Consider the following 22,705-nt stretch of genomic DNA (forward strand, 5'->3'; position numbering starts at 1 on the left):
ATACCAGACGTTCGATTACAAACATTGTGACTTAGTTTACAAATAATATAATCGTAGGGCTGACGCATACGAAGCAAGTTGAGCTTTGTTAATTTGAGCGATGAATCTGCAGATCACTCATAGGGATACTAAAAATAACTAGGAAAAAGAAAACAATATTGTGAGAAAAGAGAACAAATATATTACAACAAATTATTTGTATTTTGATATGCATGTATCCTGACGAAACACATGACGATCGCTCTTCTTTTTACTCTATATAGATATAATTTGTTTGTTTATTGAGATGTTTCATCTAAATAGAAACTGTAAACTGATGTTTATTTTTGTGTGAAATAAATAACATCTAGATGGTTCATTTTAACGAAAATTTTAAATCAAAACAAAATTCTCAAATTCGTTTTGTTGAATCAAAGTGAAGCATTTGGACGGAGATAGATTAGTCAAAAATAACAAATGAGGTTTTAATGAAATTTTAGTCCCTAATCTAATATGGTATATAAGACTATCATTAGTAATGGGTACTCTCTAAGTTACTCTTGGATTTTGGGCCCTAAATTAATAATAAACAATCCATATATGGGTCCATAAACGAAGAATCGTTGCTGTCGGAAGGATTTTGACTTGAGTAACCCATTAGGAACGCTACGTGGCGGCTCCTGAATGGTTGTTGCTAAAATATAAAAGCGTTTTTTTTTTTTCTTCAATTTCTTTTCCATTTCTTCCTTTATGTCTCTCTCTTCTCTCTCGAAAACTCCGGCGAGAGAACACGCGATTCTGGTGGACCACTGTTGGATTCATTGCTGAGATGGTTCGTTCGTACCTTTGATTGCTGCTCTTTGTCTTTTTTTTTGTGTGTAGCGATTAGGATCTATAGTTAACACAATTTTGCATTATCGGTTATATAAGATCTGATTTGAAAACGGGGATATTCTTTTTGGAATCATCGAATGTTAGAATGAAGAAACTAGGGTTCTATGATTGAAGGTTTTAGTGTAAAAAATTGATCTTTATTTTTCCTACACTTGGTTAGATTTCGTGATAAACGATGAGAAAAGCTTTTGATATGATTTTGGGCATATCCTTAAGTGAAAACAGAGAAGTATGCTTCAGTACTCTTGTTCCCCTTTCCTTACAGTTTATCTTATTTATTCCTTTTGGAAATCACTACTACGTTCTGGTGATGATTTTCCTGACAATATTTTTACTTTACAGGACTATGAGAATTTTTGGCAAACATTTAAAACTGGGGTGCATAGAGGACCGTGAAAACCACAAGCGCATAGCTCCACTGCTTCGATTTTTCTCCTCCCAGAGTGAGAATGACATGATCAGCTTGGATGAGCATGTTGAGAACATGAAACCTGAACAGAAAGCCATATATTACATAGCTTCCGACAGCATTACAAGTGCGAAGAATGCACCTTTTCTCGAGAAGATCCTTGAGAAGGGACTTGAGGTATGTGTTCTTCTGAATGGGGCTCTTTGTTGCAAATATTCCTATTAGCTCAGTGGTGATTGACATGCTTTTATTTGTCTTGTGAACGTAGGTACTATACTTGGTAGAACCTATTGATGAAGTTGCCGTACAGAGCTTAAAAGCTTACAAGGACAAAATTTTTGTAGATATCAGCAAGGAAGACTTGGATCTAGGCAAGTGTTTGATGCTATTCTTTTAATATGATATGATGATTTTTGGAGCTTTTGGAGATTTTAATATGATAATTTTTGAATTTGGTGTTGTTACCACGGTCGAGTTTGTACAGAGGTGTTTCGAGGAAAGAGATTAAGGAAGCTTTTGAGCTGTTTGACACTGATGGGTCTGGCACCATTGATGCTAAAGAGCTTAATGTTGCTATGAGGTAATCTTTGGGCTTGTATGTTTCTCTTCGTTTTTTAATGTGATTTTTTTTTTGGGAATTGATTCTTGAATTTACAATGTTTGATAGGGCGCTTGGTTAGAAACAGAGTTAGAGCTTTAGAGGAAAGCTTGAGTGGTTGACCAGCTAAAGGCGTTGTTAGTGATTTGGCAATTGGTTTGGGACATGGGGAGAGCTTAGGATGCTCTAGAATTCACCTTAGGACTCTTTCGTTTGGTTGTCAAGGAGGTGGCCAAGAGACTACGGCGTAAGCTCTCTCTCTCTCTCTCTCTCTCTCTCTCTCTCTCTCTCTCTCTCTCTCTCTCTCTCTCACCTTAGGACTCCTTAAGTTTGTTGTGGTCAGGACTTTGTCTTGTACTTTTGAGGAAACTTCTCTGAGATGGCTATTAATTTTTCTGGTGAATTTTGCTTGCTTGATGTTTAATTGCTTTCTTTGAGTCTTAACTTGTACCATTCAATTCTAGGGATCCTATGTGAAGTTTTTGTTCAGAACTCAATTGAAATTGGCATTGATTGTGTCTCTGTTGGTATGATAGGATTACGTTGTGCTAGGTTGGTGTTTGATGTAGTAAGGGCTAGTTTATGAGAAAATGTATTATGAAGTTTATTAGGGATCATTGTAGCAGCATCAGTGAAGCAGTTTAGTATCTTGTGATTGCAGGATCATTTCCAAGCTTTCATTTCAAGTTTAGTTTCTAATTTATTTGCAGAATCCACAATGTGTATAAGAAAACTCAAATCTTGTTGCAATATGAAACAGCAAATTGGGTCCCCAATATGAAAATGTTGCTGATTATGTTAGTTTAAGTTTGTTATTTTGTGTAAAGAACCAAAAAAAACATTTTGGTTGTTATGTTAAAAAATTATTATTTAAAAGATTGAGCAACCTTAATTTGAGAGTAACTTAGGAGAGGTACTCCACTAATGATGCTCTAAGTGATCTGATGTGTCACGCACTTGAACGATTAGCAATCACAAGAAGTGCCAAAAGGCTAAATTCCAATTAACCTTTTTGTTTGATTTGTACTATTATATAATTAAAAAACCTGTAAACGGTCAAATATTAGAGATTCATGCATTAATCATATTTTGAAAAATAAGTGCTAACATATATATATATGTAGTATTTACGTTTTTTGGTATACACAACGAAATTGCTCAGCCTTTTGGGTCATTGTTTGACCTCAACGCGTAAATGTCATCGTTTCAAATCATTTATCAATGTTAAAACTTGTTATCTTAGTCACTATGTTTCAAAACAAATACACTTTTTTAGACAAAAATATTTGCATGTCCATAAACGCATAAAACATTTAAACAGAAAGTCCAATGCAAGTTTTAATCCTATGGGAATATGCTCAGCCTTTTGGGTCCTTATAGAACCTTTTTTTTTTTTGGGATCAAACGACCTTTTAAATTTTAAACCCAAACAATACTATATTTTGTACAATCATCATCATCATCATCGTCATATATATCGGTGCTACTCCCGTAAATTTTTTGATAAAAACAACTTTCATTATATAATAAGCCTCTTTTCTTTTTGATATACAATATGTTCCTTTTGAGAACATCAAAAGAAATGAAATTAGGTAGGAGCTATAGATAAGATATAAGTTCATTACTCACTAAATACCTTAGTTGTGTGGTCCACTATCGCCTCAGCCTTCACGAATCACGACAATGGTTTTCGCGTGCTGGACTTGGACTTGAGTTACATGAGCCGCATCACCAACAAATTCAAAACATGAGATTATAAGACAACAAAGAGTGCCGATCGAAGACAATTCCAACCACATCATTTTCTGAGAATCATGATTGAGACTTGAGAAATAGGAGCTGTGAAAACATCTTTGTTAGCAGGAGGGGCAACATAATAAGTTGCATTGAATGTACATGGTAATGGGGACAATCCTAGTGATCACACTATAACACCTAGTTGTATTAGCTGGTATCGTCTTAACAACTAAAAATATCATTATAGGTGTTAGATTATATAATTAACCTCATTAGTAGTCTATCGACCGTAGTTCCGAGTTGCCTTTATTAGTGTTCCTCTTCGAGATCTGTGAGATATATCGATCGGAAACAGATTCAAAACATGAATAATTAACTCCACATTCAAAGACAACAATATATAGGATTATTGTAAGGGACACCCAAAGCCACACCTTTTTGTGAGGATTTTGATTGAGAAAAAGGACTTCTTCTGTAGCAGTGTTTAGAAAAATTACCCATTTGGGAAAAACTGGAAAAAGGTAAAATTTAGAAATTATAAATTAAACTTAAATTTTATCTTATTAGTAAAAGTTCAAAATATTATTATGCATATCTAATTTAAATAGTGGTACAATACAATCACGAATAACACAAATTATTATTATACATAATTTTTTTCGAAAGAATAATGCATATGTAATAATAGTACTAGATATTTTAATATATTCAATGCTAGTATAATAATGTAAGCGAAGAGAATGTCACATTACAAGCAAATCATTTGTGCCAGCATCTTTACACAACTCGCCACGAAACCGACTTTAGAAGTAATTTTTAAAATCAGAATAACGAAAGCGTCAAAATAATATCCCCAAACCTCATAGTCACTTTCCCTCTTCTTCCTTATCGTTCCCATTTCCCAATTCCCAAATGTTTTTCAAACATCTCTTAGTTATGAACTTTTCAGAAATTTTAGAAGGATTTCCTAATTGTATTAAGTACACTACTCATAATAAAATATCAAATCATTTTATGTTTCTACACGTTACATATTCTTTTGTGGTTTCACTATACATATAAAGAATATTGGAATTTAATTTGAATGTATAGTATACTATATATATATATATGTATACAACTCTTAAACAAAATTTGTTGAGGCATGACGAATTAACAACAAATCAGTCGTTTTAACTATGAATGTATGTATTTGTCAAAAAAAAAAAAAAAAAAAAACTATGAATGTATGTATATAATTTGACGACTAAACTAATCAGTTACCGAACCTCTGGATCAGCAATTGTCGTGATGTCCATGTTTGAGGTAAACTTAATTAGTTATATTTCTCTTATTGGATAACAGTTTATGATAAAATTAAACTATTGCAACAACTGTTAAGTTGTTATGGTTGCAATTATATGGCTGTTGTACATGTGACATTAACTAAAATAAAAGAGAATGTCCAAAACTTAATTTAATTTATTTTTTCCTAAGTCCTCCAAAACATTCTCAATCATATGAAAGTCTTGTTAAATGTTAATAGAATATACTAATATATTAGAGCCAAGTGGTTTTAAAGAACCACCGCTTAATTATACTGATAACCATTTCATTAAATTGACTTTTACATTTTTTGTTCAAAATCGAAATCGGCAAGAAAATGAAATCGATACAGATTAGGATGAAATTGCACACCTAATCCACCATGTAAATTGATTACAATTCTACTATATATTATCGACTTAGCTGGATCAGATTTTCAGCATATCATACAAATTGTATATACAATATTAAATTCACAACATGGCAAGGGAATGTTTACAAAGTCGCTCGCACGCCTTTGCAAACGTTTCTAAGCTTAATTATCTAAATAATAACATAACCTTTGACTTTCTAACTTATTCGGCATATATATGGGATTTATTAATATTGTATTCTGTCTCTAAATAATTTTTAGACGGTTGATGTTCTCGTATATATATATTCATCTTCTGGTTTATATCAAAGGACTCACAACCCTTTCTACAAGAAGTTATATAAGCCAATACATAGAAGAAAAGTCCTAAGACCAGAACAAATGATGAAGTTCTCTTCTCTTTTTGTGCTTTTCTTTATTTTCCCGATTGCGTTTGCTCAATTGAGAGTCGGGTTTTATAGCCGGTCATGCCCACAAGCTGAGACTATCGTACGCAATCTAGTGCGCCAACGGTTTGGTGTTGACCCAACCGTCACTGCAGCTTTGCTCCGTATGCATTTCCACGACTGTTTCGTCAGGGTAAGAATTTAATATATATAGCAATTTTGATATAGCTCAACATTTTTAAAACACTCCATGTCAATTATATATTTTTAACTACTTATTTCAATACGATATGTATATGTGCATATGTTCAGAGCCTCAGAGGCGGTTTAATAAATATGTTACTCATAGTGGCTTAAACTTTTATAGCTTTTAGTTTTAAGTTCTTAAATTATTTATATGTTTGTCAATCAAATTTGAGATTATCAAAATATAATAAACTAGATTAAGATCCGTGCTAGAGCACGGGTTAAAATTCATTTTATTTATATTGTAATTTTTATATAAAATATAATTTATGTGATTGTTTTTAACAGCTTTTTTTTGAATAAAATATTATGCAATAAAATCATATGCTAAATATGATTGATTGAAAAAGACATATATTTTGTAAGTTTTATATTGTTAATGATTCTAGATAAGTACCCTGCTATAACACTGGTTAAATTTTATTTTATACAAATTTTTGTATATTTTCTATTTTAAAATAAAATTTTAATATGTTGTATTAGTTTATGTATGTAAATTTATTTCAACAATGTATATTCTACATCATGACTTAAATGTCATTATAAGACATAATTTTGTAAATTTGGTTTTTAAATAGCGAGTTATTATTATATTATGAGTAATTTAATATATTGTTATACTTTTTGTTTTAATATACTTGGTTTCTTAAAATTCTTTCATATTATAGTGATATATCAATTTACAGTGTTTATAGATTCTAACTTTTATATCAAGTTTCAATATTTTAAAACTATTTCAAAATATATTATTTAAAGTTTATTATCTTATATAAAATTATAAAATTAAACAAAAAAGTATGAAATTGAATTTAAATATTCAAATTTTGACATGTCACTCAGTAAAATTTTTAATTCAATAGATATTATTTTTAAAGAATAATATTACTAAAACTTGAATATTTAATAGATTGAACCATTTATATTTGTTTTTAAAAGTTCAACTTATGGTATATCCAGAAATTAAATTATTTTTTAATTATAATAAATAATATGATAATTTATTTGTTTTCACAAAATAGACTCATATATAAAAATAAGAGGTGAAGTATAATGATAATTAACAAATTAATATGTCAAGTTACATATCAAAAGATTTTATTTGATGAATAATTTAATAAAGTAAATTAATATGGTAAGTTAGATGATATCAAATGATTCTTTAAAATATATTTTTTAAGATTTTTGGAAACAATGTGCTCTAATAATAAAATTTTCCGAAAATAAATTAAGGTTGTACCCACTATTTAACTTGTAACCAATTAATCTATAAATTAATCTATAACTTATTTGTAACCAACATATTAAATTTATATAGTCTACAAAACAATGTTGTGTACTTCCGTTTTATTATATAGGGGATTATAAACATGAAAAACCTAAAGAACGTTATCATTTTAATTTGAGATATTGCATACTTGTATATCAAAATGCAAATTTCATATCATTTTGTCTGGTTAATCTTATTTAAAAATTTTGTTTGCAGGGTTGTGACGCTTCTCTCCTCATTGACTCAACCAATTCCGAGAAAGCTGCTGGTCCAAACGGAAGCGTCAGAGAATTTGACCTGATCGACCGGATCAAGGCTCAGCTAGAGGCTGCATGCCCCTCTACAGTCTCATGTGCCGACATCGTCACATTAGCTACACGTGACTCGGTGGCCTTAGCCGGAGGCCCGAGCTACAGCATCCCCACAGGAAGGCGCGACGGTAGGGTCTCGAACAATGTGGACGTGGCATTACCTGGTCCAACAATCTCAGTCTCAGGAGCCGTGAGTTTCTTCACCAACAAAGGGTTGAACACGTTTGATGCTGTGGCTCTTTTGGGTGCACATACCGTTGGTCAGGGAAACTGTGGTCTCTTCAGCGACCGAATCACTAATTTCCAAGGAACCGGACGACCCGATTCATCCATGGACCCTGCTTTAGTTACCAGGTAATTTAGTTACAAGGTTCACGATTTATAAACAAAATTATTTCACATTCAAGAATAAATTTTTTATTTGGATCAACAAAATAACATTCTGATTTTTTTTTTTTTTTCAATTTCTTATGTAGCCTAAGAAACACATGCAGAAATAGCGCATCAGCGGCCCTAGACCAGTCGACTCCATTGAGATTCGACAACCAGTTCTTCAAGCAGATCCGTAGAAGAAGAGGAGTGTTGCAGGTTGACCAACGGCTCGCAAGTGACCCACAGACTCGTGGCATTGTGGCTAGGTATGCTAACAACAACGCTTTCTTCAAGCGTCAGTTTGTTAGGGCAATGGTGAAGATGGGTGCCGTTGATGTGCTTACCGGCCGTAACGGTGAGATCAGGAGGAACTGCAGAAGATTCAACTGAGAAGCTTGAATTATACAGCAAAAGTGTGGATATAATTACTAATACTACATTTGAAACATATATATAGTTTCAAATCCTCTTTATATTTTATAATTCATTTTTTGGTTTTGGTTGGGGTTTTATTGCATGAATAAGGCTTTTCTTAAATTGGATGTTTTCGATTTTTGAGAAAATTACTATATATTATAATGTTGGTCTGTATTTGGAGAATGTATCTTAACTATACCAATATTTTGTGCTATTGACAATTTTGATTTATATCTTATCATGGTTAATCATATACTGTATGTATGAATTTTATTTCTATATTCTTGTTTTGTTCTCTGAGAGTGAAAGAGTGTGAAATTGGCTTCCTTAATGAAGGATACAATAACATTAATGTTATGATATGAAACTCACATTATAAGAAACTAATAAGCAAAATATATGCCAAAGATATGAAAAATATAAGTAAAAGTAGTAAAATATAAACAAAATCATATTTCTGAACTTTTGAATTTGGCTAGTATTATATCTAAATAACTAGGGTTGAACCCACAGTAGTAAAAGTTTATTCCTATACAACATGATTAAATAGATAATAGTAGTGCAAGAGTACTGTAATTATTTCTTCCCCCCTTTATTCCTTGTCATACTAAAATTGGAAGCTCTGAAGCCACCACGTTAAATGGGAAAACGGAAGCAGAACAGATGATTAGAAATGCAGCGAGTACGACACCCCCGATGATAGACCCTCAGAGCGTATACTTAGACAGCCCGTAAAAAACACTGAAGAAACCAGCAGAAACGGAGACAATATCGGTGGATGCAGCCCACACCACAGACACCAAGCCTTCAGAAACTATAAAGAATAAGAGGGATGTAAATATCCCCACAACAAATATCTTGTCGTAAACCAGCTTCACACTTTTTAAAGTCTCAGCCAGTGACTGTATGAACGTCTGCTCCGCAACAGTATCCACACCAGCATGGATTTTTTCTAGACCATAACCGAGCAAACCCGGAATGTTGAAAATAACTGAAGACATCGTCCCAAATATCACTCTTTGACATGCTGATATGAGTTTCCTCCACACGGTATTACCTGGTCCAATTCCCAGTGGGTAGGGTCTCGAACAATGTGGACGTGGCATTACCTGGTCCAACGCTCGATGTTGTGGCTCTTTTGGGTGCACAGACCGTTGGTCAGGGAAACTGTGGTCTCTTCAGCGACCGAATTACTAATTTGCAATTTTCCAGAGAATTACTATGTATTATAATGTTAGTCTGCATTTGGAGAATGTATCTTAACTATACAAATATTATGTGGTATTGACAATATTGATTTATATTTTATCATGGTTAATCATATACTGTATGTATGAATCTTAATTTTCTATATTCTTGTTTTGTTCTATGAGATTGTAAGAGTGTGAAATTGGCTTTCTTAATGAAGGATACAATAACATTAATTTTATGATACAAAACTAATAAGCAAAATATATACAAAAAATAAGAAACTAATAAGCAGAAAATAAGAAACTAATAAGCAAAATATATGCAAAATATGAGTAAAAGTAAGTAAAATTAAATATAAGCAAAATCATATTTCTGGACTTTGAATTTGGGTAGTGTTATATCTAAATAACTAGGGTTCAATCCGTGGGGGTACAAGACAGGACAAATTTTAACATTTTCCGTTTTAGTTTTCATATTTTATATTCAAATTATTTTTATTTATTAATAATATATTTTATTCTATTATACTTAAGAGATTAAAAAAATTGTATAGTTTTTTTTTAGTTGTTGTATTTCTAAAGTATTTGTTTTTTTATTAAGTGTGAGAAAGCATTGGCTCAATCAAGGTACAGTAGAACCTCTATAAATTAATACTCGGTAAATTAATAATCTCTATAAATTAATTGATTTATCTGGTCCCAAGTTGGGACTAGTGTAATTTTGGACACTTTTCGATAATAAAATAATAAAATAATATTTTTTTTGAAAATCCTTTGTAAATATATAGTCCCATCAATAATATAAATTAATAATTATATAGAATTATCTAAATATATGTATATAGCGATACATTAATTTTTTATTATAGTTTATTTTTGATACTTTTACTGTATAAAAATCTTTGAGTGCTATTGTCAAAACATGATAATTGTTATTTTCATTGTAATTTATTTTATAAAAATATTTGTTATAACCATTAAATCTTATTTTTAATGTTTTTTTACTAAATTAGGAAAGTCTCTCTATAAATTAATAATTATTAATTTATGAGAAATTAAAACCTCTATGAATTAATAGATTTTTATGGTCCCAACATTATTAATTTATAGAAGTTTTGTATATATATATATATATAGCCTATATAGAAGAAGAAACTCAACCGTTAATGTTTTTTTCATATATTATATTAATTTTTATATATTGAGAGAATGATTTCGTTTATGTGTTCACACCTCATATGGTTAAGAATAATATTCTTAGGATTACCTAAGATAAATTAGGAATATCACCATTAATTATCTCATCTACTAAGTAAATCTAACACCTTCTAAATTACTTTAAATAACACAATTAGGAAAATACATATAGAGAGACGAAGAAGGATGTGAAACTTGGGTACCAAGGAATGTTAGTACGAGGAAAAACTCGGGAAAAGCGAGAAAGAGAGAGACTTAAATCAAATTTCAAATCGAAGTTACAGAGACGTTGAAGAATTGTCTATAACAACAAACAACGGCCTTTTTGGCCTCTCACGTGAAGATTTTAAGAACCAAGAACAAGAAGATCTCTCTCTCTTATAATCGACCATTTCTTTCTCTGTCTTTACTTTTACTCCCTCGCTTCTCCTCTCTCTCTCTTAGTCTCTTTGACCTTTCGTCACCGTTTCCGCCGCAAGAGAACCGTGACTCACCTTCGTCTTCCTCAACCGTGAGGTCCGTGACGTACATCCACCTTCGTCTATCTCAATGGTACTTACTCTACTTCTTCTTCTTCTTCTTCTTATCAAATCAGCATTAGCGTCGTTGCTTCACATTCTTTAACCTCAATTCACCATTGATTCTCTCTCTCACTGAGATTACTGATTCTTATGCCTCCTACCTTTTGCTTCTTTTTTTTGTATGCAGGAAATCGAACAACCCGTAACTCCTCCCGCCGCAGAGCAACAAACACTACCCGGAAGATTCTTCAGATGCCTCTTCACTTGTATCTTCTACACGCAACTAACCCTAATCTCGATCTTTGTGATCTTTCTCACGCTACGAGGTCTCGTCTTCACCAAATCACCTAACTTCCATCCCAAGAAATGGTACACTCCTCTGTTATCCTCTGTTGCTATCTCCGGAATCCTCTCTTTAGCCTGGAATTGCTTCTTCGTCTGCAACATACGAGCCACAGTCAAAGCAACGCTCTGGTTCACACCGATACTCACTATCTCCGTCGGGCTCTTCCTTATTCTCTACGACAAAAACGTGGTTCTAGGGTTCGGTGTACTTCTTGTGGTCTATAGTATCGTCACGGCAATGTATGGCTGGCTTTACGTCATGAACAAGCATGAATTCACCTTCAAGATGATGTCAATCGCCACAGGGTTATTACCTGCAAGAACCAGGGCTATAGCAGTTGGATCAGTGATCATAAGCGTCTTTTACTCTGGTTTCTTGGTTGCTGGAATCGGTGGAGCTACTGCTACAAGGACACGTCCAGATATACTTTTCATCTCCATCCTCGTGATAAGCCTTGCCTGGACAATGCAGGTTCTCAAAAACGTTCAAGAAGTCGCGATTTCGAAAGCCACATATGTATACTTCAGGCGTGATGAACTCATTAATGCCTGTGACGCACTTTGTGCCACTCTGAAAAACCAGCTCGGGAGCGTTTGCATTGGTTCAACACTTGTTCCTCTTATTGTACTCTTTAGGGGATCGATCCGGTGCTCTAATCTGCAGGATGGGTGCGACGACGACCAGGACATCTATACAAGTACTCGAGGCTGCTTTTGGATTGCCAATCATATTATTTTGTCCGGAAACAGATATGGATTTGTTCATGTGGGAGCTTACAACAAAGGGTTTGTGCAAGCGTCGAGTGATACATGGAGGACGTTCAGAACAGTGGCTGGATTTGAGCAATTGATTGACTTTGACATCACCAGCTCCATCTGTTTCTATAGCGCCATGGGAATTGGTGCAATCTCTGCATTAACTGCAGGAATATGGGAGCTTCTGATCCAAAAGGATCACTTCTTTGAGCTTACTATCTACGCTTTCATCATCGGATACTTTTTGGTAAGATCTTATTATCAAAATGCAGGAAACTAATCAAAAATAGCTTTTACTATGTAACCTTATGTACCTGTTTTTGGTGGTGCGTTTCAGGGGAGAGTTTCATCTGCGTGGCTACAAGCATCTGTGATGGGTTACTATGTAGCTTATTCTGAGGATCCACAGAGCGATATCTTTGATAACACAATTCCACAGCGTATCGAGCGGCAAAATATCGAAAAGGCAAAAAGAGAAGCGGAGAATAGAGTGCGGGAAGATGAGGATGAGGAGGTAACACACTTGTAGAGAGCTCAGATACGGATGGTATCCACTTAGTTCAGAAACAATACTTTCACTTTTTACTGAGGCATTTTAAAAAGCTTAGACTAAAAATTGGAGATTGTTTACTTTCATATTGCAAAAATGTAGCTAGAGAAGGAATGTACATACAAAGTGAGACGAGAATGATTCAGTTCTGATCCTTTCCCTGCTTTATATTTTTCCTCTTTGATTTGATCCACTGTCTGTATCTGATTGCGTAAATAGTGAAAAGAGCAATGAAGGAGATAGAGAGTCATAGTCACAGCCACTTAGGAGACCATTTTATATAACAACAGAAACTGAACGGGCTCTGTTACAAGATTGTAAATGTTTCAGGTAGTGGTTACATCAGTACAGGAACACAAATCTATATGTGGAACTCAAAAAAGTAGGTTTTTACAATAAGATCAGAGAGAAGGCACGACGTATAAAAGTGGTGACTAGAAAAACAAGTGAATCTCGGAGTCATATCAGTGTCCTACATGACCACGCCCACCACAAGTTTTGCACATAATGTTACCAGTTCCACCACAACCTACAACAGAAGCAACATATTAGTTAAGAACTAAGAAGATGAAAGACAAAAGTAATTTGCATAGAACAAGTAAGGGATGGAGGCTTACCTAAGCAACGGACTTAAACAATGATGCCTTGGCTTTCCATAATTGAGTCTACATATAGACCAGTGCCAGAGCAAGTGGCACAGAGCAATGCACCTTTAGCTTCACAACAAGTACAACGCTGATTATCACCAATCTCTCTCTCCGATATAGATAATCCTACTGGCTCCTCGATTATTTCCTCAGGAATGGGTTTATCATATCAGAACATAGACTCAAGACTGCTTCTTTGTCGGTTCACATCTCTTTTTAAGCTTGACTCAGCCTATGAATTCAAAGAATTACCTTTAGCAAACAATATGTCAATATGTTACCTCTATCAGAATCTCAATCACTCTAAGTACATTGGTAAGATTCAGATTTCCATAAGACGTTACTTACGCTAAGCTAGGCTATGTTTCCAAATATGGCTTTAGTTTCAGATACAGAGAATTCGAAATAACACAAGGCAGATCTCAGATTTAACACTCTGATACAGTCTACGACTAATCTGGTAATCCTCTCTATATGAATTAAACAACAACCCAGAGGAGGATGGACAAAAAAAATTACGAAGAGAGGAGATTATTATTAACCTTAAGAGATGAAGAAGGACGAAGGGAGCACAATCTCACGCGGCAACCGAATCCACGAGAAGGAATCCGGCGTCGGATTCCGCTAACAAAACTCGATGTCGCCGGAAAAGCAAAATCTAAAGCGGAACTCATCGTCGTATGCTCTACGCGAATTCGAAGATTGTGACGAGACTAACAAATCGTAAGATTGATCGAAAGAGTGATGATGAATGATGATGATAGCTTTGGAGAGATCGCCCACTCGTAAGTCTCTTGTCCCCATAACCGGACCGAACCGGTATAATATCCGGTTGCAATTTTTAATTTTGCTAACCGAAAATTTTCAGGAATTGGTATGTTTATGAGTTGGTTGGAGAGATATCGCGATCGATTAATAAGTTTGGGATTGGACAATGGGATTGGGCTCCATAAGAAAACAATATAAGTCGAACTCTTGCTGTCTTAAGGGTCCGTCGGCTTTTTAAGTGTTCACTTTTAAGATATTTCTTCATCTCTAATTTTAAAGACTAAATCAGATATTAATTTTTGGACACAAGTCACACAACTCTACAACTTTTTGGACATAAGTAATGGAACATATCTTAAAAAAAGACTAAACTAACAAATAACAATAGATAAATCTGTTTAAAAAGTTTGAGTGGTAGTCAATTACAAGGATTTGTGGTTTGGTGTTTAGTTTTTTTTTTTTTTTTTTTATATTGATTGTATCAAATCTCCATGAGTAATCCAAGGTTTTATATCGAGTAAATTAGTAGAAGGGGACGTACGTGTTGATTCTTGTGACTTCTACTCACCTATTATTTGCATCTCAAGCAATAAAAGCAAAACTGTAAAGTGTAAACTAAAGAAAAGCAACAAAAAAAAAGAGAGACAAACAAACGCGTTTGAATTGAAGACCGCGTGGCTCTAGGAACTCGGTACTTTTACTATTTGCAATTCACACTCGATTTGATTATTACGCTCGATTTTATTTGAAATTCACTAAATATTATCCTTAATCCTAATTCCTAAATACTAATCCATCGACCGACTTACTCCTTTTAGTAATAAAAGTCGACTTTATGTTTTTATTTTTTTTTCCAGTCGACATCATTAATATACAATTATCCGTTGTGTGACTGTGCGAGTAATAGTATACTATAAATTTCTTTATTAACTTTATCTTTGTCACAGTACGATATCCTTTATATTAACCTTTTCTACTTGTATCTTTCTGTCCCTTTTTTTGCAACTTTTTCTTTATGATCGTGGGTGTCTCAATCAGTATTTGGAATTTTTATAGTATAATTCTTATATGGAATGTATATTTATTTCCTATAATACGTTCGAACCAAGAAGTTTCAAATTTTTAATATATAAAAGGAAAGTAAATTTGAAAGCTAATAATAATGTACCAGACGACACCACCGGTCACACCCATGAGTCCATGACCCATCGTACTAGAAAGCGCATTATTCTATCAACTTCTTCTTAATACATTTTCAAGTTATCCTCATGTGATCTGGGAAGTATCAGAAGATAAGGCGGTGATTTAAGCTCAGCTACCAATAACTAGTTTAATCAATCGAGAAACAGTTAACAATTAATAGAACTAGACAAAATAAGCAAAACAACATATACTACATTACATTATATATATTCATCAAAATATCAAAATTAATGTATCTGTTAAATAAGTTATAATTGACTCGGTTCACTTCAATGCATAGCATACATACCACTAGATACGGTTTTAGTCATAGAATAAACTTAAACAATCCCTATTTTAATCTTAAACCGGTTGTTGATTACGAACCAAACCGGAATGTTTCTGTTTTATTATCATTAGGACAGTGCTTAAGGAATAAGCACCAAAAAAAATTGCTGGGTCAGCTCCTTAAATTATTATATAATTTGTGGAAAAAGCCTATGAAGTTAATGTTCGCTATGAGACCATCCCTCGTCTTCTTGTTCTTCCCTTTGTCTACGAAGACGTAATGGAAAGAGAAAATGACGCACAGATGATCGTGGAGCCGACACATAAGCCAATTCCAAAACCCAAATCACCGTAACCCAAAACGGCAATGACAAAGTGACAAACTTTTTTCGAATTCTTTATAAAAATAAACTAATTTTATAGATCCTCCTCTGTTTTTGTTTCTGACGCTTTGTCTTCCACTGCTCTTCTTAAAGTGTTTGTGTGTTGTATTCATTCGCCTTCCTTCTCCATTTAAGCATCAATTCGAATTCGATCCCTCTTCTTCTTCTTCCTGATATATTTCAATAAAGGTCAGTGCTTTATCTCTTTCTCTTTCCGCGTAGAGTTCGTGTTTATCTCTTTCTTCATGATCTGTTAACCTATTTATAGATTCTCAACAACAAACCCCAAATTTCTTCTTTAGCTACTCTGCTCTCTGATAAAAAAAAAAACAAACTTTATCTATCTTTCTTCTGATTTTGGTTCTTCTCGTTTTCAGGTTTTACTCTGATTGATGGGATTTTCATTTTCTTCAACCCGTTTTGGTTACTTGACGACAATCACATTCCTTCTCGTTGTCTCTTGTCTTCTGTTAGGTTTCTTTACCAACCCTGTTGATTCAAGTGCCCTCCTAAAACCTAAATCTGAGCATGATTGTAGTGCTTTAAAGCACTTTCATGACTACAAATCAAAGTGTGCTTACTTGAAATCGATTGATCCATGTGCTAACCAAGGTTTCTTCGATTACCTTTCTTTCCTCTATTGTAATTTCGAAAGGTTCCCAATTTTGGGTCAGTTTCTTCTCTTCCTCTGGTTGCTTCTCTTGTTCTATCTATTGGGTCATACAGCTTCTGAGTACTTTTGTTCTTCTTTAGAAAGTCTCTCAAAGCTTCTTAATTTGTCACCAACTGTTGCTGGCGTTACTCTTTTATCTCTTGGTAATGGTGCTCCTGATTTGTTTGCAAGTTTGGTCTCTTTCATGGGAGAATCAAAAGGTACTTATGATGTTGGTCTCAACACTGTTGTGGGAGGTTCTTCTTTTGTTACATGTGTTGTTGTTGGGGTCATTAGCATTGCGTTGCATAAGAGACGTGTAAGGGTCGAGAGAGCTGCTTTTATTAGAGATATTTGCTTCTTCTGTGCGGCGATTGGTTCTTTGGCTTTGATTTTGGTCTATGGAAAGATCAATTTCTGGGGTGCTCTTGGGTTTTGTTCACTCTATGCTGTTTATGTTGCCTTTGTGTATATCTCTTGGAGATTTGGTGGAGAAGGTTCTGACTCTGATCTTGAGTCAATCCATAAGCGTGGTAGTAGTCTTAGTGAACCAATCTTGCAGAGAGATGGGCTTGATCTTGAGCATATTGAAGATGGTGGTGTTGTTACTGGAGAGCATCAGGCTGTCGAAGATGGTGATCATCAGGGGTTTGATCACCGGAAAAGGTTGGTCATTTGGGTGATCACTCTGCCTCTCAACTTGCCAAGGATATTGACAATTCCTGTTGTGAGTGAAGCCAACTGGTCTAAACCATTAGCTGTAGCCTCTGTCACATTTGCTCCGGTTCTGTTGTCGTTTCTATGGAACTGGAAGCGGGAACCTACGAGTACTGAAGCCGGGATTGTTTATCTAATCGGGTGTTTGATCGGTATAGCTCTTGGATTCATTGCAGGAGGCACGACGAAGAAATCAACCCCACCAAAGAAATGGTTATTACCTTGGTTAGCAGGAGGGTTTGTAATGAGCATGACATGGAGTTACATGTCGGCGCAAGAGCTAGTTGCGCTTTTGACTTCCCTAGGGTACATTTTCGGTGTAAGCCCTTCGATCTTAGGCCTAACGGTCCTCGCTTGGGGGAATTCAATTGGAGATCTAATAACAAATGTGACAATGGCGCTGCACGATGGGAACGAAGGAGCTCAAGTAGCTGTATCTGGATGCTACGCCGGTCCAATCTTCAATACATTGTTCGCTCTCGGGATTTCCCTTGTTGGATGTGCGTGGCAGGTTTATCCGTCGAGCATTGTGATCAAGACAGATCCTCGTTTGTTGGAGAGTCTTGGGTTTCTGGTCATAGGACTTGTTTGGTCGTTCTTGGTTCTGTTTAGTAACCGTATGAGGCTTGGTGGTGTGATGGGCATAGGGCTTTTGGTCATTTATTTGGCTTCATTGTCTATAAGAATTATGCAAACAGTTGGAGATGCTCACTAACTTTGTTTTTTTTTTTTACATAACATGTGGTTTGTATAATCTTCTTCTACGCTGTAAAAGTAATCCGATTTTGTAATGTATAGATATATATGGATAACTTATCTAGATTGTAACGTAGATTTTTCAACACCATGTAATATATGATACAATTTCGGTTTCCTGAGGAAGAGGAACTTATGCAAAACTACTGTAACTGTATGAATTGAAATGCAAAAAAAAAGTTGTTTACGTAAGGTTACAAGTTTCCAAAGTTTTGATAAGAAGATAAATACTACTTCGTTATTGTTTCAATGAGATTCTCTTGCTTATGGAAGCCTTATACTAGAGTTATGTAATTCAAATTGAGTAGCTAGATTTTGTAATATGTGTCACATACTGGACCAGTCAACAATCACTGCTCATACATTCAAGTAAGTAACACACATACTGATCTCATAGAGATAATGTTTTTTTTTTCTTTTTCTGCCAGTATATTTATTTATCTTCAAAGGGAATTAATATACTATATTTAATTCCCAGTATTGTGGGAGTTGCTTGACGCGACAACACTTGTCTCTTTTTGCCAATTTGCATAAGAACTTAAGATAAGATGTGTTTTTTTTCTTTGTTCTATTGTTAATTCCTTATCTCATGACTCGTGTACATATAACCTAATTTGGCACATTTTTCTTGTTTGTCTGCAAACTGTATCTTTGGAATTAGGATAACTCCAATTTTTGGGGACACTTAGCCATGTCCGTTACCACAATATATAGCTGATTAGGGACTTTTTACATTTAAGAGAAATTTGGCCGTATTTGCTACATTCCGGTTTAATTCACCTAATTGAAACCATTTTTTTTGTTTTCTTTTCTTTTAATCAGAGTTATGTTTTTTTAAATTTGGAAAACGTATTAGTGGTTTGAGCCAAAACCACAAAAACAACCAAAAAGATGATTATCTTTTATTTCATAATGAAGGTATTCACATGTAATGAACTTGGTAGCAGAATTTTGGTATTAATGATGTCATATATATATACAATCCCTGAAGTCATGAACAATGAACCTAGAACAACAATCCAATGTTTTTTTAGTTTAAGTGAGGTACTAAGTGAGCCTGACAGGAATTGAGTGTTCAGCAACAAACAAATTTGGCCATCCCTCTCATTAGTATTCACAACGTTTTCTTAAAATCAAGGGACCACAGATTATGATCTATTTGCAACTTTTACTTTAACTATTACAAAAACAACCCAAAACAAAACTTAAAAAAAATTACAATACTTCAAATTTTCATCGGTCGATATCGAGGACTCCGAAAACCCTAGCCAATCTCAAGGACAAGAAACAGAGGTAAATTGCAAGTAGGCCGCCACCGACAAGCTTATCAAGTCTCATCTTCTTCTTTGGCATTATCACAAGTGCCCAAAGCAAGCCTACCATTAAGAATCCTAGTGTCTCAAGCAACGAATTGTCACTAGGAATGATGTAGACCCCAGGGTATTCGCCCAATGAGGAAATAACTAGTGGCACGCCTAGTCCAATTACCGTGTTGAATAGTGGACCTGCATAGCAACCCGAAAGTGCTATCTGCGCACCGTCGTTGCCTCCGTGGATCGCCACGGTCACATTGGCGATTAGATCGCCTAAAGAATTGCCCCAAGCTAGGACGGTTAGTCCTAGCACGGAAGGGCTAATCCCAAAGATATTCCCTAAGGATATTAACAAAGAGACTAGCTCTTGTGCTATGATGTATGTCCATGTCACACTCATTGTGAAGCCTCCGAGAAGCCAAACTAATGAGAATTTCTTCGGCGGATGTGATTTTTCTGTCGTCAAGTATGCTAAGATACCGAGGATTAGCCCGATAGATCCTGAAATTATGTACAAGAATAGGTTTCTTTGGGATCCGCTGTAATGAGAACAGTAGAGTTCGGTTAGTAGAACAGGCGCGATGGCTGTGGATACCACCGCGCAAGGCCTTGACCATTTTTCTTCGCAAATCACGGGAATAGTGAGCCGCCGGGGGAGATATAGAGGTAGTCCTACGATGCTCACTAGCACTGAGAAGCAAGACCGGTGCCTTTTTGGAGGCTCAAGAAACACAATCTTGAATTCTTGGGCTGGTTTCTCTGGCAAAACCAGTTTCTCTTCAGCTATACAGCCTAGCAACGGGACGCCCATCTCGGCTAAATCCTCTCTGCTACGAAGAATCTGATCGGACATACGTTTCTTGCGGTCAAAGAAATGTGAAACCGATAAGAACCCTACGTAGAGTAGATAAATGGATAGGTAACAGAGAGCGGCCCAAATAGTTACTCTGCGCACGAAGATGATCAAACCGAGACAGCAAAGAGCGACCAGAAGAAAAACCACGTCGCGGATAAAGCTGTTTCTGTCAATAGAGACATCTCTGGATCCAATCAACACGCAAATCGTCCCGACAACGAAGCTAGAGACGAAGAACGCGCCGCCTAATATAGAGTTGAGCCCGAAATCACCATCATTCGATCTAGTGAAGGAGACAACACTGGAGAACAAATCAGGGGCACCGTTTCCTAGAGAGAGAAGCGTGACTCCAGCCATTGTAGGAGACAGCTTCAAAACCTTAGATAAGCTGTCCAAAGAAGGACAGAAGTAACTCGCGGCCGTGTCTCCGAGCAAGTAGAACAGAACAAACAACCAGACGGATAAAACTAGATGGCCCAAAACAGGGGATTGTCCGAAGATGCAGAAGAAAATCTTGAGATAGTCTATGTAACCTTGTGGGCCACATTTTGATTTAGATTTAATGTAAGAACACTTCGAACGGTGGTCGTCGAGGGCTGCGAGTCCTCCGCTGCAGCTGTCACTGTCGCCGCCGACGAGAGAATTTAAGGCTTCTATGGATCCGGAGTGAGAAGGAGGATTTTGTGAAGCGAAATGGAGATAGATGAGGAAGACGAAGAAGAGGTTGATGAGGAGAGAGAGCGAACGAAAGCTGAGACGTGAGGAGAAGAGACTTGCCATTCACGGAAGCGGATTGCTAAGTGGGAGCAATAATGAGGGGTGTTAGGTTTTTGATATAATAATGAGAAAATTGTACTATTTTTTATTTTTTATTTTTGTAATATTTTTGTGTGGAATTTTGAATTGTTAATACATTTCGGAAAATATAATATTCTTTTTTTTTCATGCGGATGTGGGTAGGGGAAATTATTGTCTTTTTATGGGAAATATATATTAAGTGGGGGAGGTTACATTCAATTATTATTCACACAAAGGAAGAAAAATCGAAGTTGATAAAGTGTTTTTATAAAACTCGTTATCTGTTATATTGGTTTTTACGAGATATTCATGTACTATACAATTTGTACGTAGTGTGTTATTGTCCAACTTGGAGTTCAATTTTCTAGTGTAATTGTCTCGAGGCATGCAAATCAACGTGTCATGACATTTGTGACAGTAATAATCTATACTATAAGAAGTTAAGGATTAATGTAGTAGATTTTTTTTTATAAAAAAAATATACAAAACTAAGATATATAGTTGTAGTAGAAAATTAGGCTTATAAGTAATAATATTCGATTCAAAATAGTAGTCAACAGAAAATATTAATAGAAAAAAACACATTAACTTGAGTAAGAAAGATTGTGCTGAATTAATCACCAACTTAGGTTCATAGGTTTCTATATAAAAAAGAAAAAGAAGATAATTTTTCTTCTAATTTTGCCTAACGTTTTAGGCCTAGAAAAAAAAATGATTATTATATAGCACATGGTTGTATAAGTTATCAAATAGAGTGATGATATGATTGACACAATTAATGAAACTAGGATTCGAAAAATAATAAAATAGAGAAAACTCCAAACCTAAAGGTCGATTGATATGATTAAGAAGTTGTATCATGGAAGAGTATCAAAGCGACAATTTGCAACGTAATCCCAACCGATCACGAGTCACGACTCTTCAAACATAATCATATATCCACATTCTTGTGATTTCTTGCATCGTTAAGGAATTTAAGGAATAAATTTCTTGGACCGCCGGCGCCTTTTATTTTTAGTGAAAAAAAAACCGTCGGCTTCTTTCTATCCATAATTTGAGATAATTGAAACTTAGTTTTATTGTTTTTTTTTTCTGATAAATATCATTGAAACTAAGTTAGTAGTATATTTTCCATATTCGTGAAAAACTAGTTATTCTTCTTGTATTTATAGCAGATGTCATCTACTCTATATTGACACAACGTTTAGTTGTAGTCACATGAATTGTTATGCAACGTAATTGATACTTTGTCTTTCTGTTAGTTCTTCATATAACAAATATTATTTTTGTCTATTATCGGTTATTTCTTTTTAATACTTGTTCATATACATATACTTCCAACCAGAATCGGTAGTTTATTATTTTGGTCGCAAATTTATGTCGATAAATGAGAAGGAATCCAAAGATTCCTGGTATATTCATCTAGCTGGCATGGCAGTGCAATACAAAATATAAACTCTTATTCCAAGAGAATAAAATAATGCAAAGAGAC

General features: G+C 34.8%; 6 protein-coding genes and 1 pseudogene across 11 annotated transcripts; 5 read left to right on the top strand and 2 right to left on the bottom strand.

The window, feature by feature from the left end:
• Positions 1–607: 607 nt before the first annotated feature.
• LOC104735830 (heat shock protein 90-6, mitochondrial) lies at positions 608–2,756 on the top strand. 4 transcript variants are annotated; one of them, XR_015577475.1, is made up of 7 exons: positions 711–811; positions 1,034–1,102; positions 1,216–1,459; positions 1,551–1,653; positions 1,767–1,862; positions 1,950–2,127; positions 2,542–2,756. XR_015577475.1 is itself a non-coding variant. In XM_087480322.1 (6 exons), exons 3-5 carry the CDS (start codon positions 1,220–1,222, stop codon positions 1,859–1,861), a joined length of 438 nt encoding a protein of 145 aa, XP_087336448.1. In that variant the 5' UTR covers positions 711–811; positions 1,034–1,102; positions 1,216–1,219; the 3' UTR covers position 1,862; positions 1,950–2,283. The 4 variants fall into 4 exon arrangements, 2 of the variants coding, with proteins under 2 accessions (XP_010453984.1, XP_087336448.1); XR_015577474.1 differs by lacking the exon at positions 1,034–1,102 and having other exon boundaries at positions 608–811; XM_087480322.1 differs by lacking the exon at positions 2,542–2,756 and having other exon boundaries at positions 1,950–2,283.
• A 2,897-nt stretch (positions 2,757–5,653) lies between these two features.
• On the top strand, positions 5,654–8,545 carry LOC104735831 (peroxidase 57). Its single transcript, XM_010455683.2, has 3 exons — positions 5,654–5,874; positions 7,411–7,859; positions 7,982–8,545. The coding sequence occupies exons 1-3, from the start codon at positions 5,677–5,679 to the stop codon at positions 8,265–8,267; spliced, it is 933 nt and encodes a 310-aa protein (XP_010453985.1). The 5' UTR covers positions 5,654–5,676; the 3' UTR covers positions 8,268–8,545.
• A 2,090-nt stretch (positions 8,546–10,635) lies between these two features.
• LOC104735832 (uncharacterized) lies at positions 10,636–13,040 on the top strand. Of its 2 annotated transcripts, XM_087480119.1 has the most exons (3): positions 10,636–11,233; positions 11,390–12,550; positions 12,641–13,040. In XM_087480119.1, the coding sequence occupies exons 1-3, from the start codon at positions 11,231–11,233 to the stop codon at positions 12,830–12,832; spliced, it is 1,356 nt and encodes a 451-aa protein (XP_087336245.1). In that variant the 5' UTR covers positions 10,636–11,230; the 3' UTR covers positions 12,833–13,040. The 2 variants fall into 2 exon arrangements, with proteins under 2 accessions (XP_087336245.1, XP_010453986.1); XM_010455684.3 differs by lacking the exon at positions 10,636–11,233 and having other exon boundaries at positions 11,240–12,550.
• A 60-nt stretch (positions 13,041–13,100) lies between these two features.
• On the bottom strand, positions 13,101–14,292 carry LOC104735833 (uncharacterized; annotated as a pseudogene). The gene is made up of 3 exons (XR_015577381.1): positions 14,043–14,292; positions 13,471–13,732; positions 13,101–13,382 (listed from the first exon to the last, which is right to left on the bottom strand). The product of XR_015577381.1 is annotated as an uncharacterized LOC104735833 (transcript).
• A 780-nt stretch (positions 14,293–15,072) lies between these two features.
• On the top strand, positions 15,073–16,268 carry LOC147929272 (uncharacterized; the record flags this gene model as incomplete). The annotated part of the gene is made up of 2 exons (XM_087480551.1): positions 15,073–15,124; positions 16,014–16,268. Coding segments are annotated over 2 exons (132 nt in total), but the record flags the coding sequence as incomplete, so codon positions are not given.
• Positions 15,896–18,438, top strand: LOC104735834 (cation/calcium exchanger 2). Its single transcript, XM_010455686.3, has 2 exons — positions 15,896–16,310; positions 16,499–18,438. The coding sequence occupies exon 2, from the start codon at positions 16,514–16,516 to the stop codon at positions 18,203–18,205; it is 1,692 nt and encodes a 563-aa protein (XP_010453988.1). The 5' UTR covers positions 15,896–16,310; positions 16,499–16,513; the 3' UTR covers positions 18,206–18,438.
• Positions 18,439–19,336: 898 nt separating this feature from the next.
• Positions 19,337–21,368, bottom strand: LOC104706082 (cation/calcium exchanger 1). The gene has a single exon (XM_087482653.1). The coding sequence runs from the start codon at positions 21,193–21,195 to the stop codon at positions 19,480–19,482; it is 1,716 nt and encodes a 571-aa protein (XP_087338779.1). The 5' UTR covers positions 21,196–21,368; the 3' UTR covers positions 19,337–19,479.
• Between the last annotated feature and the right edge of the window lie 1,337 nt (positions 21,369–22,705).

Source organism: Camelina sativa, chromosome 13 (assembly GCF_030686135.1).
Source record: "Camelina sativa cultivar CO46 ecotype springtype chromosome 13, ASM3068613v1".
NCBI lineage: Eukaryota > Viridiplantae > Streptophyta > Magnoliopsida > Brassicales > Brassicaceae > Camelina > Camelina sativa.

What these genes read in the sequence shown, in the direction of transcription:
- LOC104735830 (XM_010455682.3), top strand. Translation starts at nt 1,220, where the DNA reads ATGAGAATTTTTGGCAAACATTTAAAACTGGGGTGCATAGAGGACCGT. An exon ending in TCCTTGAGAAGGGACTTGAG is followed by an intron (nt 1,460 to 1,550) that starts GTATGTGTTCTT and finishes TTGTGAACGTAG; the next exon opens with GTACTATACTTGGTAGAACC. An exon ending in CAAGGAAGACTTGGATCTAG is followed by an intron (nt 1,654 to 1,766) that starts GCAAGTGTTTGA and finishes GAGTTTGTACAG; the next exon opens with AGGTGTTTCGAGGAAAGAGA.
- LOC104735831 (XM_010455683.2), top strand. Translation starts at nt 5,677, where the DNA reads ATGATGAAGTTCTCTTCTCTTTTTGTGCTTTTCTTTATTTTCCCGATT. An exon ending in TCCACGACTGTTTCGTCAGG is followed by an intron (nt 5,875 to 7,410) that starts GTAAGAATTTAA and finishes TTTTGTTTGCAG; the next exon opens with GGTTGTGACGCTTCTCTCCT. An exon ending in GACCCTGCTTTAGTTACCAG is followed by an intron (nt 7,860 to 7,981) that starts GTAATTTAGTTA and finishes TTTCTTATGTAG; the next exon opens with CCTAAGAAACACATGCAGAA.
- LOC104735832 (XM_010455684.3), top strand. Translation starts at nt 11,384, where the DNA reads ATGCAGGAAATCGAACAACCCGTAACTCCTCCCGCCGCAGAGCAACAA. An exon ending in TCATCATCGGATACTTTTTG is followed by an intron (nt 12,551 to 12,640) that starts GTAAGATCTTAT and finishes GGTGCGTTTCAG; the next exon opens with GGGAGAGTTTCATCTGCGTG.
- LOC104735834 (XM_010455686.3), top strand. Translation starts at nt 16,514, where the DNA reads ATGGGATTTTCATTTTCTTCAACCCGTTTTGGTTACTTGACGACAATC.
- LOC104706082 (XM_087482653.1), bottom strand. Translation starts at nt 21,195, where the DNA reads ATGGCAAGTCTCTTCTCCTCACGTCTCAGCTTTCGTTCGCTCTCTCTC.